Here is a 22,206-nt window from a genome sequence, read left to right as displayed (position 1 = left end):
ACGTCCCCAGATGTCCCCAAAAGGACACTGTCAGATTTAGCCAACTTCTGGGGACAATTTTGAAACACGCACACATAAACACAGAACGACAGTGGTGCTTGAGGCCAGATGATTACGTCCTTTTAAAGAAATGCTCTTCATATCCAGCACAGGCCTGCATTAATATAATTGATTATTCAGGGTCGGTCGAAGCCATTTCCACCATCTTCTTTTGATGGGGTGAGAGGCGAAAATCATTAATTCAACATTAACAAAGAGGCAGGAATAGATGTCCACAGCATTACATTTCACAACAGAGCACACGCTGTTGGCACCACCACCCCCTCCATACAGAGGAGAACAGGTCCCCTTCTGACACCACATTTCCATGCCCATTAAGAATTGATCCACTCCGAACCTGTATTTAGCATGCAGACGTGATTCAGATCTTCAAGCAGACAGGGTTAAGGTCAAATTCTTATGGCTTGGCAAAACGTCTTAGTGTGAGAGTGTTTTTCTAAAAGCGGAAGTTATATTATTAAAGTTGAATGGGGCCTCTGCTCCCTGAGAACAGGACAAGGGCTCTACGTGCAGTGAGTGACAGCGTGCTAATGGTTCACTTAGACCACATGCATCATTGAGCAACCTGCAGGGAAACCTGTCCCAGCAGAACCTGTGAAAAGGTAGTATCTAAAACAAGGGTGACGAAAAGTTCATTCCGATTTTTGCCTGACAAAGTTTGTTGTCTAGAACCAACTGATGTCTCACACTCTCTGGACTGGAGACATTTCTGCTAAAGGGTAAAAAAGTTCAGACAAACTATTAAAGTTGGAGTAGGCAATTTCCGAGAGGCTAGCAATAGCAAGCTAGCTTCGAAAGCATAAGATCCCACCCTCCCTTCAGAGCGTCTCCAAAGCCACACCGCCTTCAAAATAGATGATCTCACACACAGCAGAGACTGCAAAGTGTCACGTGAGACAGCGTTAAATTACATCATGTGTCAAAGCACATAACATTACAATAATAATGAACGTAAACAACTTAAAGAGCACTGACCTGTACAACGTGACTGCTGCAGGTTCATTTCGCCGTTGATAGTGTTGCCATTGAAATGCATAAATCCAAGTAAGTATACAGCTCAGAGTACAACACCACGGTTTGCCATCTCATAATTACGGTTACGACATGGCGTGAACGCGGCATAAGCTCACTGTTTTGGTTCAGGAGGAACTGTAAAAGATGGTCGCTGTTTGTTATTGACTGTGTCCGAAATCACATACTCTCTTGCCTTGAGTAGGTACTTATTTTGAAAAAGTAATTACTTCACATGGCTAAAAAAGTATTTTCTATATAGTTTGAATATGTGTAATATGAATGTAATTCATACATACTACATTTTGACATTATCACAATACATACATCTTTTGTAGGGAAGTATGCGATTTCGGATGCAGCCTACACATCTGCATGGAGCCCTGTGGAACCCGCTGATGACGTATGATGTCTGCGCGAGATATGGAAATACATACGTTGACAGGTAGAACATCCTATCATTTATTTTTGGTCCTGAGAACACTTCTATTTTTGATTGATTGCTATCAAGACAGTTTCAACCAACAGAATAAAGTGTTTATAAAAACATTGCCTACCTTAGCTTTAATATTCATAGAGGCCTTTCTTCTATGGGAGGAAACTGTGTCAAAGAACCCTAGAAAGAAGTCTGTCGTGAAACATCCAAGACAAAGGTAAAACATATGTCATAATGCATTCATATGTCTTGGGAAATTATTAACGCATGTAATAGGTCATGAGAAAACATGCAGTGTTTTTGATCCATTGCTGGTTCAAGCATTATCACCGGTTCCTATGGGCATGATATGTTCTGGGGCTGACTGAGATGAATAGCATTCAGCCTGTCACAGTGTCTGTTCTCCAGTAAACCAGTGAGTGCTGATGACATTTACAAAACCGCAAACATCCACCAGAAACAAATGGTTGATAAGCAGGACAAAATAAGCTCTCCAAAAGACAAACATGAATCACATACAGGGCATGAAAACAGCTTTCCCCATGAGGGAATGTACTTCCAGGTTCTTAGAGACCAGCGTACTTTTACCAGAATAACCCTGTCTTAAGCACTGCATGTATTATTGAAAGACTCACGGCAGCAGATATGCATCAGCACCATGAAAACTCTCTTCTTTTACCTTTTAACTTCAATCACAACAGGTCAGGCACTGAAATGCAAGGAAATAGGGAATTCAAAAAGTATAATTGCATTAAAAGTTTTATAAATGCAATGCCAAGGCATTTTCTTTGAAGAGAAGTCATCTTTGGATATAAAATTAAACCAAAAGAGTGTGAGTACTATTAAAAAGCTGTTGTTTAATTAAAGTCAAATGTCAAAAGCACATTGATTTGTCATACTTGGAACCTGGAAAAGTAAAATGTGTACAGAATTTCAAGCAATCTAAAATCAAACACAAATACATGAAACTACAGTTACAGCGCATCTGTTTAATACATAGTTTTCAAGTTAGAAAACAATTTACATCATGTAGCCAGGATTTCTTGAGTAGTGTCTGAGTCCATAAGAGTCCACTATGTCTTTAGGGTAATCCAATCAGAGATTAATGTTTAGCTGTAAATGTTGCACTACAGTGGCCTCAGACTTGCTATCACTGAGGACAGCCTAGGAGGAAAACACACAATCATACAGAAGAACAGATCAAATTATTGTTAAAAACAGCTGTACATCTGATAATTAGCCCTGCTGGGCAGAAGAAGCATAAAGAGCTGCTGTCACAGTTTCATAGTGTCATTGTTTATCTTAGCTTAGAGAAAAATAACACCTTTAGTAGATATTGCTTTACATTTAACACAAAGTATAGCTTTTACTAGGGCTTTTTAAACTGGTGTCCTGGGACCAGGGAGTTGCAAGGGAGTGCTATGGGGGTTTAAAGAAAATTAAAGAGAAAAAAACAAACAAAAATATATAAAATACATACACTACTGTCAAATGTTTCGGTGGGGTTTCTTACGTTTTTGAAAGAAGTCTCTTATGCTTATCCAGGCTGCTTTCATTTGATCAAAAATACAGTAAAAGCAGTGATACTGTTACATCTGGTGATTTTACAATGTTGTAAAATATAATTTAATGTAATGTTCTTGGATTTTCAGCATCATTATTCCAGTCTTCAGTTTTGCTGCTCAAGAAACTGAGCTTATTAGTGTTGATAACAGTTGTGCTGCTTAATACTTTTGTGGAAACCTTTACACTTTTTTAATCAGGATTCTTTGATGACAGCATTTATTTAAAATGGAAATCTTTTGTAATATTATAAAGTCTTTAGTGTCATTTTTGATCAATTTAATGCATCATTGATGAATAAAAAAAAGCATACTGACCCCAAATGTTTGAACAGTTACTGTCAACGTGTACATGTTATAATTAAGATGTTAAATATTTTTAATGGCCCTTATTATACTTATAAAACTGCTTTGCAACAATATTCATTGTGAAAATAAATCACTATCAGTAACTTAAATGAAATTGTTCCTCATGTTTACACATCTAAAGTAGTTATTCGCTGTGAAACTTTTCCATGTGAATATTTTCCAGATATTATTTTAAATATTTTGTTTTGTCGTTAATACAGTGGCAATATAAAAACCAATTATTTAATTTTGAAAACAATATATCACATTTTTTCCCACACAGTATAAATAGGTTTTAATACATTAAAATATAGAGCTGCTAAATATATTAATTCAATCATATCAGGGGGTCCATGGTATTAAAAGGACGTCATCACAGGGCCCAGGATTGTCCCCCCTCTGACGCCCTGCTGTGCCTTTGTTTTACTGTCATTTTCTCTGCAGTGTTAATAAAAAGGGGTTTTACAAAAAACTAAATTGATGTATGTTCTGACAATGTTATAGTAGGTTAAAGTCAGAATAACATCATCAGTATGAGGCAGAGCATCACACCCTCTTTTAAATTACTTTGTATATTGTGATACAATAACAATGATGACAGCCATTCTAATCAGCACATTTAAGATCGCTTTAAGATATATTTATCTAAGAAAAACATGCTCAACACCGTGAGCTGCATAGTACCAATAAATCAAGTTCCTGTTGGCTTAGGCTTTTCTTAAAAAAAGAAAAAGAAAAAAAAAAGAGCAGGAGCAGTGTCAGATAAATTAAATGGAGCGAGATGGATATCTAAAAAAATTCTGAATGAAACGGCAAACAAAATGGAAGACAATATAAGGAGCGATTAATCTTGTCATGCACTCGCCATTCCTAGTTTGTGAAATATTGCACAGAGACATTTAAGAGGCTATATTATGCCCTTTTACAAAGTCTTGATTTTGTTTTTGGGGTCTACTAGATTCTGTTTTCATGCTTGAATGTTCAAAAAAGTCATTATTTTTCAAATATTTCACATTGTTGCAGCACCTTATTTCCCAGTCTGTCAGTAACGCTCTGTTTAGTTCCTGTCTCTATGAAGCCCCTCCTTCTGAAAAGCACCATGTGCTCTGATTGGTTGACTGGACCCGTGTGTTGCGATTGGTCAACCACTTTGAGTGTGTTTCAGGAAATGTCACGCCCCTTACCATAACCGCGAGTTTCAACACACTACTAACGCAACTCAACCCGGCCTGTGGCTTGGGTGGGGATTATTTAAATGAGGAACATTGAGATGTGTCTGTTCCTGGAAGAACGTTCAAAACTACAATCGAGGCTTTTCAGGGAGTTCAAAAACAGTTGTGCACTGATATGGAGAATAACTCCTTTCGGAGGGACTTTGTAACTTTGCAGACCTTTTGCTCAAACATCAACATTACAGACTAAAGAGAGTTGAAAATGTAAAAAAAAAGAGAGGGGGCAGTGAGAGACACTCTCAATCTACTTAATATTACTGAACGAATAACAAACAGATACAACATAACTGGTGAGATAATAGACCATGGCCGCTCAGTATGGGGCAAACTTCTGCCGCTCAGATTTTTTGATGCTGGATGAGGTGGGGATCTTTGTGGTGTAGGGTGTGAGGCCGGCTGGGAGGCCTGCGGAGGCGGCCGCGTGCACTGCCAGCAGGGGGACGCTTTTCATGCCAAACAGGCTGGAAACAGGCAATGCATAGTGGGCACTGGGGAGGGAGGAGATGGACGAGGGGGAGTGGACATTAATAGAGGAGGGAGCAGCCAGCATGGCCATGGTAGAGGGTGTGGAGGCGGAGGAGCTGGACTGGGGGAAGCCCAGGCTGAGGTCGATAGGTGTGCTGGAAGAGGAGGACGATGCAGCCTGGATGCTCAGTTTAGCCATCTCTAAACTGCAAACACACATTCAGATCCACGCAAACAAGGAGGGACGTGAGGACAAGTGTGTGGTTAATTGAGGGGTTACGGGTGCACACAAGAGGAGAGAGTGACATGGGAGGGGGTGAGAGAAACAGAGAAAAGAATAATCAATTTAGGGAATGTTATGTGTTACAAGAAGGAATAATAATAAGGGTTTAACATGCCTGGATGCGAATTAATAAAGGAGTGCCAAATAGGTGAGATGAAACAGACCACATGATTGCTGTCTACAACCTACATATTACACCATTAGGTAAAATAGATTGTGGGGAAAAGAATAGTTCATCCAAAAATGTACGTTTTGTCATTGTGTTTACTCACTCTCATGACTTACTTTCTTCTGTAAAACACAAAAGGAGAAATGCCTTTTATTTTGACCATATAATGAAAGCGAATGGGGACTTGGGTTGTCAAGATCCACAATGAAAGGATATACACTGTATTTCAAGTCTTCTGAAATATATAGTTTATGCGAGGAAAAGGCCAACATTTAAGTTGTTATTCTTCTCCTCCACTGTAGCTCTCAAATTAAATATGATGCCAGACATTACATTTGACATTAATGCATTTGGTCATGAAACACATTAGAAACAACTGATGTAATGCGTTGAAAGCACGCTATTTGATGATTTAATAAGGGTTTAATTGAATAATGTTTTAATTCACACAGAGCTATCTAATGGCTTCAGAAGGTTTGGAATATACACTAGTGTAAAAAGGTTTGGGGTTTTTAAGATTTTTTTTTTAAGTTTTTGAAGGAAGTCTCGTATGCTCACCTAGGCTGCATTTATTTGATCAAAGATAAAGTAATAACAGTAATACTATGAAATAATTAAATAAAATGTGTTTCATTCCTGTGATGGCAAAGCTGAATTTTCAATTAGGTAAACACTTCAAAATAGCCCACAGACTCTAACAATGATAAAACCACTGCTTTAATGAAAAAGTGGAAAACGTTTCAGTCCTAGTTAACTATAGGCATTGGGAAAGGTCACATGTGACCGAAACATTTCCCACTTCTTCATTAAAGCAGTCCTTTTATTTGGCAATTGGTGGTTCCCCTTCATTGTTAGAGTGTGTGGGCTTTTTTGAAGTGTCCCTAATTGGAGTTTTTGATCTACACATCTCATTTGGACAATTATCTAGTCAGTGAGTTCCTGACATTTCCGCAGCCATTACTCCAGGCTTCAGTGTCACATGATCTTTCAGAAATCATCCTCTGCTGATTTGCTGCTCAAGAAACATTTCTTGTTATTATGATCAATGTTAAAAACAGTTGTGCTGCTTAATATTTTGGTGGAAAACATGATACTTTTTTGCAGGATTCTTTAATGAATAGAAAGTTCACAAGAACTAGAAATTTTTGCAACATTATAAATGTATTTACTGGCACTTTTGGTCAATTTAATGCATCCATGCTGAAAAGTATTAATTTCTTTCAAGAAAAAAAAGTCTTTTTTGGGTGTTTTTTAGACATGATCGTTATGAACTATCACAGAATGTAAAAGTGAAGATTCTTCAATAATTCTTTTGTGTTCCACAGAAGAAGAAAAAAACCCAGCATACGGATTTGGAATGAAATGAGGGTGAGTAAATGATAACAGAATTTCATTTTGACTGAACTATCCGTTAAAATTGTGAGAGGGAAAGGTCTCACCTTGCACTGATGAGGTACTGAGCCACGCTGATGTTGGCTGGGGAGCCTGTGATGGTGACGTGGCGCACTGCCGAACCGTCTGTGGCTCCGGCAATTTTGATCTGGGCACCAGACATCTGGCGAATCTCATTGATCTTACTGCCCTGTCTGCCAATGATGCAGCCTATGAGCTGAGAGACAGAGACACAGACGGGTGAGTGGCAAACAACATCTGGACATTAAAAGACTGGAGGCTGATAGTGAACCTTTAGGACATGGAAGTTGTTTTTCGCTACTATATGGCATGCCTTGAATTCTACTAAATAAATTCTACAATAACAAATACTTTAATCAGTGTAACAATGTGTCATGGTACAGCATGATAGTAAAGCATACATCTTTATTTTTATTTTAATGGCCCCACTTACAACTGAATGAATGTCTTTGCAGTAAAAACAAAATATCAAACCAACTGGCTTGAATTTTAAAGTAAGATATATAAGGCAAGCAGACTTTTCAAGCAAAACACACCAAAAAAGTTGTCAAGTGAAATATTTTAGTACACTAAAATGTTTCATTTTATTTTTTTAATCAAATAAATGCAGCCCTGGTGAGCATAAGAGACTTCTTTCAAAAACATTAATAAATCTGATTAGGAGCACCTGGTTAAAAAGTAATTGCAAATATTATAATTCTAATGTATTAATAATTTGCACATATAGATAATGCAATGATATTCAAACAATTGAAGTGTGACTCAAGTGTCCAAATACTTTTTGGGGCCACTGTACACAACGATAACTGCAACATGAACTGCAACAAGCATTATGCCTCAAGTGTATTATTTGATCCTAATCTATATCACATAACTTACATCGTTAGGTATGCTCAGCTCATGAGAAGTGGTGGCAAAGGAAGCCTCCAGACCTATGCAGGGAAATGGGAAGGTAAGCAAAAGACAACCTAATGGCTGACAAAAAAATTGATTTAGAAACATTTTAACATTGCTACACTGCCACTGAGACTGCTCAAATAAAATCGAAAAATATCACATTAAAATTACACAATGTATAAAAGCATTAATGCTGCTTCAGTACATGAGTCATGAATGAATTTATGGCAAATTCATGCTTGCCTGGGATTCAAAAACACCCATAAAAGCTTTTCCAGATAGCGCGCATTATCGGAAACGTCTATGGAGAGGCTGTCTCTCTTCAACTCCCTATTTCCATAGTAGTAATTATGGGCTGGCACTTGCAATGTGTGGACTCTGTTTGTCATGATAAATGTGGGCTGCTGTGAGAGTGGGCTTCAGGTTTGCTTAGGAGAATGCTGGCGGTTTGAACAGGTCAGGGTTATTGTGGAGGTATGGAGTGACATGAGGGGGGAAGAATGTTAAATGTTCATGATGAGTTCACATATAAGGAGAAAGAGGGGTGACACATATGCATCACATAGCCGTCATGATGCTGTCGTTATGGTGGCATGACACAATTGCAGATTCCTTTGACAGCTCAAAGCAGCCATCAACGGCTGGCATCCGAACACAGACTAACTAGAGCTATCAGGACTGGTTAGTGGTCGTATCATGGCACGGCATGTGCGGCATTGTGCTGGAAGTGTTATGATATTTTTTTGCCTTACCACAAAATGGCTTCGCCCTCATTTTCTTCAGAGTGGAAAAGTAGAACATGCGGTGGTCAGACATGACAGATGAAAGAGCGGAGAGGGAAAGAGACAGATCGAGAGAAAGACAGGCAGAGAGACAGACAAAGGGAGAGACAGACTTCCCTGGGGAGCTTTGGGTACGTACCAGGGAAGGTGGGGTTGCTCTGCCCAAGGGAGGTAAAGGGAATATGCTGCATAGCCAACTGGTGAAGCTTGGTCAACTGCGGGGGCAGGAAGGGAGGTTAGAACTAGCCAATCAAAATGGAATTATTTCAGAGGACACTCACATCTACAGACAGAACAGCACCCATATCAAGTCTCAAAATTGGATTAGTTATCAGGTCCCCCTCTGGACTTACCGTCCACCTCTCCAAATAATGTGATCGAAAAACCTGATTTGCATTTCCTGAAGGGAATTCAAGTGTTTGCGAGGTAGGAAAAGGATTGTGTTAAAGTGTGAGGTACGTTTAGGCTCTGCGGTCGTCATGACACGCGTCTGGTTTTCTGCCAGCTGTCTGTGAGAATCAACAGGCAATGTGACACCGGCTTTGCAGTTTAGAGGTAGTGTTACATGCAGGACCAATCACAAATCAGATTGCAAATAGATGAAAGAAAGAAGACCGATCACAATTGGTTATGCAAGTATTATGATTACGTTATCACCGTTGGTTATATTTTTATTACCAAACAAGTCAATGGGACATTTTCAAGTTAATATAAAATGTATTAAAAATTATGATTTTTACAAAACTAAAAATATATAACACAGCTGAAATGATCTTCTAAACAAAGTCTCAATGATCTGGAAGTCTGTATTTTATGGTTTGTGCCTCAGTAAAAATACCTGCAACTTTACTGTATATCTCACATTGACTTTATATCTCACAATTGCTAATTTATATTACAGTGTGATTATGTCTCACAATATGAAATTTTATCTTACAATTGGGACTGTTTTTATACCTGCAACTTTACTGTATCTCTCGCATTTGACATTAAATCTCGCAGCTGCAGCTTTATATTTCACAAAGTGATTATATCTCGCAATTGCAACTTTTTTTAATTAACTGCAACTTTACTGTATATCTCGCATTGACTTTAAGTCTCTTAATTGTACCTTCACTATATGTCACAATTTGACTATATCTCGCATTGTGACTTTATATCTCACAATTTCTTCTTTATATTACAGTGTGATTATATATCGCAATGTGACTGTATCTTACAATTGCAACTTTTTTGAATTAACTGCAACTTTACTGTATATCTCACATTGACTTTAAGTCTCGTAATTGTACCTTCACTGTATGTCACAATTTTACTATATCTCGCATTGTGACTTTATATCTCACAATTGCAACTTGAATGTTGTAGACTGAAATGTTATTCCACCGAATGGAGTTTGTATAGTGAACAGTTTGACCTGAATTGATTGCAGAAGATTACTTCTTAGTTTTAGGGATTTAAAACAAACCCTAACTAGTTAGAAATTAGCTGTTTAGGGTTTTATCAATACAGGGCTGCTTTGCAGCCATTGTAATTACAGCATTCATATGTGAGTGTTTCATTAAACACACATTGTTTACTTATGTCTTAACCAAGGATATGAAATAGACAATGAGTAACCGATGTTAGTGATTCTAGATACAGTAAGATATTAAAGAAAAGGTCATAGACAAAGAGCATCTTCATTCCTTATGCCTCTGATATCCTCGCTCGAAGGAAGGTTGTGGAGGCTCCAGTGTGACCAGAGGGACAGGGATATTGGCACTTAGGTGTGTGTGAGGAATGCAGTGGTAGAAATGTGGTTGTGTCAGGGGTGGGATGCTCGGGCACTGCAGTGGTGTTGTGAAGTGTGCTGTGAATGATACTGATCAGACAGTGGGACGAACACTCACGTCTTGGGGTGGAATGGCAAACTGTCCTGGAATAGCAAATGCCTGTGAAACAGATAACACGTTTAGGTTAGTGCAAATAATAACAGCCAATTTGCTCCTTGGTCATTAGTCACAGTTGACATTGTATGCCCATGGACCGCCTGCAGTCTATTTGATGCATATTTCATTAAAAACCTAGAAAATCTTTGTGAAAATCAAAACTGTGTAAATCAGAATTCAAATAAAATAGTTTTAAAGGCCAATTCACTCTGCGCCACCAAAAGCCGACAGATGCAACAGACACTTTGTAGGGTTTTGTTGGATCAGTGCGTTATCCCTGTCGCCGTCTGTTGGCACTCGTTTTTGCCGTCTGAACATGTTTAATCGGCATTTGTTGGGTTGTGAAATGCCTGAGAAGTACTGTAATCTTGTGATTGTCTGTGTTAGTTGGCGCAGTGTGAATTGGCCTTAAAAGGTATCACAGGTTGATATTATGAGCACTTTTGTAAAATAACTCATTATTGGATTTTCCATGTTTGCCAGGTTAGTGGCTTCAAATCTTGTCAAGACACTTAGTATGTATACTAGTTATCCACAAACAAACCTAATTTGCTGTGTAAAATAATCAGTAAGTTTTGCTCAGCAAGTCTACACAGGTTTCTGTATAACCAGACTGCTGATCCATATTTTCACTTTTTTAGATGCCTTTTAATAGTTGTAATAACAAAATTTCACATAAATTCACCCCTAAAGAATGCGTAAAACAAACAGTGGTTGGTTGCTTTGTTCGTTTTACAGTGGGCAGCTCTTGGCCAGAATAAGCTGCAAAGTACACCACAAGTCAAAGTCTGTCCATGTAAGACTTCTTTGTCATTAACATATTTAAGAGTGGCATGTGGAATTATGACTAAACTATGTTAAATTCTTCTTAATGTAACCACAAGGGGGCATCACATGAACATCCCATGATATCACCAGACATAGCAAAAAAATAAATAAATACAGAACTTAACTCCTTCTTAGCATTTTAATCCTCCAGACAAATGGAGCTTGTAGCTGACATGATTTTTCATTATACAGACAACTAGCCTTTGCAATCCTCACCTCAGTCAAACTAAATGTCATGATCACTCAAATGAACAACAGAAGCCCTTTGGATGACATACCAAGAGGATATGTCAAAACTAAAGGGTCAGAGTTAGTATTAATTAGTATTTTTCTCAAGATATGAATAGAATACTGATGAATGAATTGTTTAGTCCAGCTATATACCGCTGTGTTTACAATGATTAGTCACAAGTTTACCAATTCAAACACCTACAGATCTGCATTAGTGATTAAAAGCCAGTCTGATCTGCATGTTCAAGAGCACTTGGAATGGTCCAATGGCCCCATTGGTGACTGTACTGATTGCATCTGTGGGTTCGATTTATTCTGCCAGCTGATCTCGCAAAATAATTAGTGTAAATATCCACACTTAGAGTGTCCCAGTGGACTGCAGGGAACTATGGAAACATTACTACTGAAGTGCTGTTTTCGATTCTATGGTTTCTGATGGATGGAGAACTCACCGGCGCAGCATGTGTTTGCGACAGCACTGTGTGGCTGCCACCTACGGAGGGTTTAGGTCGGTATGGGATGGTGGCTCCTTTAGGTGGCGACTAAATAAGGGAGATAAACAGTCAGGACAAAAGCAAAGGCGTTTAGTCAGTATGTTTCTAGAACTCTGTTAAGCCTCACTGGATTTCACTGTTCAAAGCCCAAAGTTAATGCGGGCCAGGGAAAACCCTGCAAAACAAAGGCATCCAAGGTTGGATTCTGGGAACTAATGAAGCAAACAGGAACATTTAACATGTAGTGCATGCGCTCAAAGCGAATGCAAATGAAGTGTGAAGGTGAAAAAAAACCTGGAGAATATTCCCCCACCTCTGAAATAACATTTAGGCACAAGACAAATCATGCATAATAGCACAGATTTTCAATTAAAAGATGGATGCACTTTCACGTGCACGCTCACAAACCTCCAGCATGATGGTGCAGATGTGTTTCACACACTGTGTGATGGCGTGGGGGGTTCCTGAGATGGTCACGGCTCTCTCAGTCGAGTCAGGCAGTAGGTCTCCTGCGACCTGGACCTGGGCACCTGTGCTCTGACACACAGCAACACTTCTGGTCAATACATGCTGGACAGGATGATTAGAAAAGCCACAAATGGCATCATTCATATTTCTTAAAATAGTGACAGTTAAAAGGAGAAGGTCATTATCCGCTCCACATCTGCGGTTCTGGGTCACCATTGAAATAAGTTATAATTATTTTATAATCTTCCAGTATGTTAAAAAAGAAAGTCCATTTAAGATGTTTAAAACAATCAGCCTAGCAACAAAACTAGCACTGCAATGATATTAAAATAACATTAATTTTGGAAATCTTTTGTGGTTATTTTGACTACTCCATTGAGTTTTGTATTATAAATAGTGCGAGTAGTGTGTTCACACTGAAAATTCTAAAAAGAAAGAGTGCACCTGGAGAATGCACGAATTAACCGGAAAAACAAAGTGTGGAATGTTGGACAGTGAGTCATTTGGGACACAACTACAAGATGGCACCAGTTGCATTTGTATGAAACGAGAGATGCATCCAAAACTGCATTACTACATTTAAAGAGGAATGAACTTTGCGACAGTTTGTTCAGTGAACAGTATGTTCCATATATAATAAATTTCACAAATAATAACAAAGAAATGGCAAGTAACACATACATTTTAACCTTTGAAGTAGAAAAACTGAAATAGCATTTTCTAGTAAAATGTACTCCAATAGTCTGTCTTATTTACAACTTCAATCTTTTTTTACAGTGTATATTGTAACTGTCATGTGCCATTGTAAATTGCGACTAAATTTTTTGGGCAAAAAAGGTCCATTGAAGTCACTTTAAAACCAAGAAGTTTTATTTTGGTAAACCCAGTGAATCCATGTGAACAACTTAAATCCATCGCCAAAAATTTGAGGTGAACTTTCACCTGCATGCGAAATTCATGATCGTAAGGATTCATATTGATTTTGCCCGTGGAAATTGTGAAAGATTTATGACATACTGTAATTCCACATACTGTTTTTCGCCTACTATATACTAGGCATATTCAAACAGTCCGCAGTGTTATACCAGAGAAAGTAGTTTCGATAATATACAGCGTTTTCATAGACACTTGGGAGTATTAGGAAAATATCATGATGCGATTAACCAATCACATTAGATTGTTCCAGAGAGTTGTGATATGGATATTTTTGTAATATGAGATATTGATATGGATGAGAGAATATGGATGAGTGAATTTCTCATTTTGTTGGATGAGAAGCATTTTAAACTACAGTGTCCATATTGCACATATTAAAACAATTGCAATAGGACTACTAATGGTCAATTATCCTATTTCATAATGTAAGTTCTCAGCATTGAGGAGGTTTACAAATTTTGATTGCTTTCCAAACCCACTTGCAAAAAAAAAAAAAAAGTGTGCTATACAGTCCCTTTTGGTATTACAGCTATTCTCATGTCTAGAACTGACATTGTTATCGTCTGGCCAGTTATTTAGGTCAAGCTATTTGGATACTGTATATAAATGTGAGTCTATTTAGGCCTTGGTGGGCCGTCCTGTCCTAGACATTCATAGCAACTGGGAATAAAAGCAGCCAGTTCACCCCTCACAGCCCTCAGCAGTGAGGACAGCTATATTTATTCAATGTGATCCACCAGCCGAAATAAAAAAACAAAGCCTTCAAGCAAAAGCCACTGTCCTCATGTCAATTTCAGCAGCTAAATGACAACGAATGGTTGGGCTTGTGAGATGGATCGCTTTGCTTTCCATCAACGAAAGCCACGAATAGATACGTTTGAGGAAAAGTGAGGGAGTTCAAGAGTTTAGGAAATTACAGCTCAGGGGTGCAGCCGTCTCATAACGTGGATTAAGCGGAAGCCTGAGCCGAGCGGCCCCCTGTGCTCAGGAATAAAAAGTTCTGTCTTGATGAGGACAATCAATCATGCTGATGTTAAGTGTTTCTGCCTGCCGCTGAGGCAACGGAAACTAATTGTTTAACGGATCATTCGGTGCATCATCTGGGAGCCGCTGTGACCTGCATGACAAACCCTGTGCCTTTGCAAACAATTAAACTTCTACCTAGAATATCTACCTCTCTGATCTCTTTGATCTTTGAGCCTCCTTTGCCAATGAGTGAACCGCACTGACTGGCAGGGAAGACGAGGCGCAGTGTCACGGGAGGCCTGCTTGTCACGGTGCTGTTTATCATGGATGCCAGGATATCCTGAAAGAGATGCATATATATCAGAAAGCAGCTCAATTCAGCTCCTGTCAAGTCATTGTGTCCTTTTTTTTAATAAAAACAAGTTTATAAGCCAATTTTCAGGGATACGATACAGTGTTTGAGATGAAAGCTCTACACACAAATTATTGACAGGATTTTACAAGATTTTTTTTTTTTTTTTACAACAAAATACTGCATTTAGATGTTAACTGGGAGATCAATGCATTTGCTGTCCTGTGTCAATGTAAAAGATAACCATATCAAGCTCCATTGTGGGACAAAAGCATAAATAGTTGTAAGTCAGTATTACAGTAATTAGTGTTCCCCTTGGCTGGGACCTAATTGACTTTTAATTCATTTCATTAAAAGCCTGTGTAATAGTGTTACAGAGCTCAATTGGTTTGCGCTGTGCAACATGGAGAAAATAAAGCAAGTGACTGACTCGTAATCCAGATCATATCTTGCAAACTTCAACATTGTAAGTTAAAGAAATAATAATTTTATTAACAGTTAAGGCAGAATGAGTTACTATACTATTTTTAATATGATCTCTCTGCATTTAAAACTCATTAACAATCAATCAACAAATATAATCACAAAAATAAGCGTAAGTAAAATAAACAAGAACAACAGTATAATAAACCATCAAATAGTACAAAAAAGGCAAGCGCATAATCATGCATGGAATGCAGGCATATTACTATGGAAATCACACTATTAAAGTTAGTATCTAAATATCAAGTTCACTGTAATTCTGACACAGACAATTGTGATTCATTTGCATAATACTTTTATATCATTCACCTATACAGTAATCTTTTAACTGTAAAATTAATGGGAAAGTATAGCAAATAATAGCTAGGAGGAATATAAGCCCACATAGATATTTTTAAACTACTAATATCTAAATGAATTAAATCACCCATGGCATTATTGGCTCATTACTGCTGGAAAAATTCCGCCTACCTCCTCAAACTTCTCTGCAATCATGGCAAAGGCTTTGAAGATGACCTCAGACGGTCCAGTGATGGTGACAATGCGCTCTGGACTGGAACCGTCAGATATATTAATCCGAGCTCCACTCTGAATCCACAGAGAAAAGCGGAGTTTTTGTGCTGCATCACATTTAATTGATCAATGGCCTCTGGGCTGACAATTGCACCCTTTAGTTAAATACCAGATCATGCAGATAATAAGATGAGTTTGCTCAAACTGAAAATTATCCCATTTTTCTGCCGTCTAATTTTTGAAATACATGTGGCCACACAAATTAGTTACATTTAATCTTTATACAGCTATTCAGCATTAGTATGTACTGCATGTCATTTCAAAGCAATCGTCCATAGGCAGTGCTGGGTAGATTACTTACAAATTGTTGTTCATTACTGATTCAAAATTACATGACAAAGTAGTAGTTAGTAACGTAATCCATTACATTACACATTTTAGGTAATGTAATCTGACTACTTTTGACCTAACTCATTTATCACAGTGAATTGAATAGGATAATATGTGCCATATTGATATAAAAATACGAAGAGAAAGAAAATAATATAATCCATTCTTTATCAACAACATGCAGTGCATTAAACATTACATTATGAAAGGGTTTGTGAAGGAACTGCAGGGGGTTCCTGAATTTAATGAAAAGCTAATAGTTAAATGAATCATAAAAATGTAAAATTAAAATAAATAATTTTAAAATAATCAAAATTATATTAACAGTGATTGAAAGAAAAATGCATTCCAAAGACATGACAATACATGGTTAAATGACTTGCTGAGTAATCATTAAAATGATAATTAATGTGTTTGTCAGGAGTTGATTTGATATGCAATGTCGATATGCTTTGTGGCCTCTCAATTGTGTAATCATAGCCACCTGACTAGTGGCTGGTCTGTCTGTGCAATTACACAAAACTAGAAGACTTTCTGACTGTATGTTATTTTTTAGAAAGGACCATTTAAAACATGAGAAGAACCAAAATTATGAAGAGAGAATCAATATTATGAATGATTTACTGCCATTGTGTGAATATGTAATTATCTAATCACTGCCATTGTGTGAATAATACGTAATTATGTAATCAATTAAAAGTAATTGTAGTCTGACTATGAGTATTATAATCTAATTATAAGTACAAAATTATTATAGTAATAATAGTAATTTTTGGAATCTGAATCAGATTATATGTAACAAGTTACTACCACTGTCTAGGTAATAAGAAAAACATCAGTTTTAAAAACTTTAATATGTGAAATATAAAATTACGTTTTGATATTCGAGAATAAATTAAAAAAGATTAGTCTTATTTAATCATGAAGATCAATGTAGCACTTACCTCCTCTCTCATTTTTTTGACAGTCTCTCCTTTCTGAAAAGCAAACAAGGGAAAAATCATTTTAAAAGACTATCTGAATAAAAAACAAATTAATTATGTCAGAATGTGTATATTAAGATTAGATTGTAAGCCATATTAAACACAATAAGAACAGTGCTTTGAGACTGAAAATTGTTTACCTTTCCAATGATACTTCCAACTTCCTAGAAACACACACAAAACAAACAAACACAAAACGTGGTTAATCTAAAAATGATTGCATGGTAAACTGTAGAACTGATTGCGGTGTTCCATCTGTCTTCTTAAAGGGTTTTAATATTCTACACTATATATACTATCAAAAGTTTGGAAAAAATAAGATTTTTTATGTTTTTGAAATAAATGTATTATGCTCACCAAGGAAATACAGTAAAAACAGTAATATTGTAAACTGTAATTACAATACTGTAATACTGCAATACTGTAATTACTGATTTATTCCTATGATGGCAAAGCTGAATTTTTAGCATCATTTTAGCATCAGTGTCACATGATCCTTCAGAAATGTGTCGCTCAAGAAACATTTCTTATTATTATCAATGATGAAAACAGTTGCTTAATATTTTTTTTGTGGAAACTGATCATTTTTTCAGGATTCTTTAAAAAGGTTCAAAAGAACAGTATCTTTTGTAGTAGTGTTTTGTAACATTATAAATGTCTTTTACTGTCACTTTTGATCAATTGAATGCGTGTCACGACTGGGCTGAGGAAGAAGACGAGATTACGGGCAGAAGATCTAAATGCAGCGTAACTTTATTAAATAAAACAAAAGATTAGACCAGATCAGATTAGAGAACACGAAGAGTAAACGTAACAGTGTCCTATGGCATTTGCGCACGAAGGTACCTCACGAAACAGTTTAATGATCTACAGCAAAATAGAGCGAGCTTTGGTGAAAACTCAACAAATATTAAATTACTACAGTAGTAATTTCTCAATAGAAATGACATCAGAAGTGGAAACCGTTGGTCAAAAACATTAATTTTAGTGCTGTCAAACGCTTAAAATATTTAATCGCATTAATGTCATAGTTAACTCGCGATTAATCGCACATTTTTATCTATTCTAAATGTCTCTTGATTTCTTTTTGTCCCATTATTTTTTCTCATTTTAATGCTCTTATCAACATGGAAAAGTGGATCGGCTTGCTTTGTGCAAATGTTTTTTATTGAAAACAACATTGGCATATACCGTGTTCAATTTCACACTAACATTCTCACTTGGAGCAAATAATCTCTCACACAATGTAACACTGTCCATCAATAAAAGGGTGAAAGAAATACTGACGAGGTCCTGATATTGATGAGGGGGCGGAGAATTCGCATCAGCTGTGTGTGTGTGTGCTTGGCCATCATCAAGTGGTATTTCAGACTGGACGCGCTGTGATGACGATAGCTCAGTTCACAACGACAAAACACACAGATCACTTTGGTCTCGTCAATGGAACCATTTGGCAACTTTTTAAAAGTAAACTTTCCATTCAGAATCTTATTGGCATCCATTTCGGCGTCTCGCGCTCGTCATCCACTCAAAACGTAACGTTAACCTACTATTTGGCCGGCTTGCAAGCCTAAACAAGTGTGTGCGTCGTGCCTTTTTTTTTTTTTCGGTCTAGCTAGATCCGCTTGCGCTTTGGTCGACGAAGCAACAAAACGTCCTCGCGCAGCGCAAGCCATTGAAATGAATGGGTTTCATAGCGCAGCGCCGCGCATGCCGCGTCCTGTTGCAAAAGCATGTGAAAAAAACTACAAAGTTTGCTAGGCCAAAAAGACCGTTAATCGCGCGATAAAAAAATTGACGCCATTAAAATGGGTTTGCGTTAATGCCGTAAATAACGCGTTTAACTGACAGCCCTAATTAATTTACACACAAACTGATCAGCAACAGCAACTTTCAGATGCCATCTTTTTTTTAATTTTTAGCTCAACTGTGACAGAATGGAAAGCACAGGATTGTGGGATATCAAAGGCAGTGAAGGATACATCTATGCTGCCTTCAATCCTTCAGATGAAGGTATCTCAGGAGACAGGAAGTTGAGCTAACATTGGATTCAGACGTGCCTTGATGCCTTCCTACCTTGGAAGGCATCCTCCGAAGGCAGCAATTTTAAGTTTATACTGAATCTATACTGAAACAGGTGTGTGTGTGTAATCAATGAATGAGCAACCATGACAACAGAAGAAACAGAAGAAAGGAAACACAAATGACGATAGCAAACTAAAAGCAAACTTGAAACTGAAACAGAAAATACAACAGATTGTGACAGTGTCCTTGCTGATTAAAAATATTAATTTCTTTAAAAAAAAAAAAAGTTCTTACCCCAAACTTTTGAATGGAATTAAGGAATATCAAAATATATTGATAATAATAAGAAACATTTCTTAAGCACTACTGATAATTCCGCTTTGCCATCACAGGAATAAATTAAAATAGAATAAAGTTATTTTAAATGGTCATAAAAAAATCACAATATTACTGTTTTGCTTGAACTTTTGAAGACTTCTTTCAAAAGCATTCAAAAATAGCAATTATTCCAAACCTTTAACAGGTCATGAATATAATAGATATGTTCATAAGCGGGAAGATTATTGACTTAATTCCTTTTCATAAGAGAGGATGATTGCGTAAATGCCACTTTATGCTGCCAATGCTATTTCTGAATATGCCGTCTAAAAAAACATTTCAGAATCAATTATATTGACAACCTGTAATCTAAAATCTCACCTATACAATTATAAATCTTTCTCAGTTACTGTATTTATTGCTTGACTGGATGCGCTTGCAAAACACAAGGCTGAAAGCAAACAAGTACAGCTCTGTGAGGATTGGAGATGTGTCTTACCTTTCCATGCATTAGTAGGCGGATGGTGAGGGTGACATTTAGCCCCCCCTCCGATACTCCTCCCTCCTTCTCATTCATATTCATTCTTCTCTTGGGTCTAGATGCTTCAAACAGACTGTCTCTGTGCACACAAACAGACCAATTTACCCATTCCGTCAGAGCAGATATGAAATGAATTTCAGTGTGCAAACATTTCAGCCATGAAAACTCATAATTCTCTCCCATTACCCCTCTCAGCGATGTCTATTCAGTTGTGTGTTCGTTTTGTTTAGCTGTAGGTACCTGTTGTTGTGCTCTGACATTAAGTTGTGTGTTATTTCCCTTTTGGACTCGGGTGGGCGAGGACCTGCCTCTAACGTCTCTAATGGTTCTGCTTTAATAGAAGTGGTGTGACAGTGTTTGATAAGACTCAAAAAGAGCCACTTGAGTCTTTCTAGGCCTGTGGATCAAGTGATGTTTGTGTGACCATGTCTAACAAGGCCCATTAATTCATCAGTGAGGGAACACAATGTCGCCTGTTCCCAAATTGAACTGTAACAGTTGTAACAGTTCCCAAAACATCAAAACGCAATGGCGAGCACTTTATAGCAGAGCTATCTGCATCTAAATCGATTCTAAGCCAGATGAGATCACAGAGAACATTCATGGGTGAAACTTAAAAAAATGAGTCAGCATTAGTTCAGTGGATTGTTTTAAATTTCCCTTTAATAAGGCCTTATTCATTCCTTATATTCCTCTAATGAGGCCCCGCAGCTATGACAAATAAATGAATGAATTTTCTTTATTTATCAGATCTATTATTCCAATTGAGTCCCGATGCTTTCGTTTGTTAGCCCTCTTTGAAAGCCACTGCTTTTGAAATGTTTTCAGACTTACATAAGCTGTTAAATGGAACGTGGTCCCTCTTTCCATGACACTCCAGCAGCAGAGGAACTTGTTAAAGAGATGTGAACAGCTGAATAGATCATAAGAGAAAGAAATGTTAGATGTAAAGATTTATATTGTCGGAAATGATTTCCATTTTGAATAAATGCTGTTCGTTTTTATTATGATCACTGAAAAAGTATCACAGGTTCCAAAATAATATTAAGCAGCACAACTGTTTCCTACATTGATAATAACTGAGCATCAAATCAGCATATTAAAATGATTTCTGAAGAATCATACCGAAGACTGGGTAATGCCTGACGAAAATTCAGAAAACACAGAAATAAATTACATTTTAAAGTATACTAAAATAGAAAACCATTATTTCACAATATTACTGTTTTTTTTCTTGTATTTTGATCATATATATATATATAATTGTTTTTTTTTTTTTACTTCTGTGAAATATCAAAACCAATAAAAGGGTTATTTGTTAAATTATGGTTGTAAGTATTCTAAAAAAATTCCCAGTCATGAACAAGACTGAATGAGTTATAGATTCAGCATACTTAATATAAAATACGGTGTCTGAATTGAATAATACATTTTTTTAAAAGCCGGTTCTTTTGTGTGGCTAATAGTTCTGTGCGGTTTCATCAGGTAAATGCATAAAACACACTTCTGCCATCCTGTCTAATCCTCTAGGCCCGGATTTGTTTGGCTAATGCTAAATCCCATTTGACCCATTTCTGTCTTTCCAAAGCTTGTCAACAGGCATCTGAAAACATTCTGCCATCATATAGCATAGAATAATAAGCCCGAACATAGATATCACACACGCTGTTTTTCACATGTCAAATGTGTTTAGGAATCAGGAATTAAAATAATTTATGCCACTTGCATTGAAATGTTGATGTACAAAGAAAATGTTGGGAAATTGGTGACTCAGATTAGTGTTCAAAAAAGATCAGTCTGTTTTAAATACGTAATTCCAATGGCTAAGCCTTTGTTGTTTGTGAACAGTGCTTTATGTTATATTAAACAATATTGTAAATTCAGTACATCGCGTTTAACGTCAAACTTAGAGTACGTTTACAAGACAACAATGTACTAAAACCGATACGTTTTTCCTTTGAGTTTTTGCATACAGAAGACAACGTTGTTAAAAAAAATCCCTGTTTACATTGATACACAAAAACGACTAAAACACGGAAACGATAACGTTGTTGCTTTTAAAAAAAAATTGCACTTTGAAACCCGTTTT

The 22,206-nt window shown here is 37.0% G+C and overlaps 1 protein-coding gene across 4 annotated transcripts; it reads right to left on the bottom strand.

Moving 5' to 3' along the window:
* Nucleotides 1–2,344: 2,344 nt before the first annotated feature.
* On the bottom strand, nt 2,345–21,088 carry zgc:110045 (uncharacterized protein LOC664755 homolog). 4 transcript variants are annotated; one of them, XR_008806813.1, is made up of 14 exons: nt 20,952–21,086; nt 20,076–20,196; nt 17,374–17,397; nt 17,195–17,227; nt 15,819–15,935; nt 14,721–14,852; nt 12,551–12,679; nt 12,101–12,190; nt 10,551–10,592; nt 8,798–8,873; nt 7,859–7,911; nt 7,006–7,175; nt 4,792–5,320; nt 3,202–4,759 (listed from the first exon to the last, which is right to left on the bottom strand). XR_008806813.1 is itself a non-coding variant. In XM_056248152.1 (13 exons), the coding sequence occupies exons 2-13, from the start codon at nt 20,157–20,159 to the stop codon at nt 2,635–2,637; spliced, it is 987 nt and encodes a 328-aa protein (XP_056104127.1). In that variant the 5' UTR covers nt 20,160–20,196; nt 20,952–21,088; the 3' UTR covers nt 2,345–2,634. The 4 variants fall into 4 exon arrangements, 3 of the variants coding, with proteins under 3 accessions (XP_056104127.1, XP_056104126.1, XP_056104128.1); XM_056248152.1 differs by lacking the exons at nt 3,202–4,759; nt 4,792–5,320 and adding an exon at nt 2,345–2,671 and having other exon boundaries at nt 20,952–21,088; XM_056248151.1 differs by having other exon boundaries at nt 3,202–5,320.
* Nucleotides 21,089–22,206: the final 1,118 nt, after the last annotated feature.

This window comes from Rhinichthys klamathensis, unplaced genomic scaffold (assembly GCF_029890125.1).
Source record: "Rhinichthys klamathensis goyatoka isolate OS25496 unplaced genomic scaffold, OSU_Roscu_1.1 h1tg000053l_1, whole genome shotgun sequence".
Lineage (NCBI taxonomy): Eukaryota > Metazoa > Chordata > Actinopteri > Cypriniformes > Leuciscidae > Rhinichthys > Rhinichthys klamathensis.
This window is presented reverse-complemented; position numbering and strand designations above follow the sequence as displayed.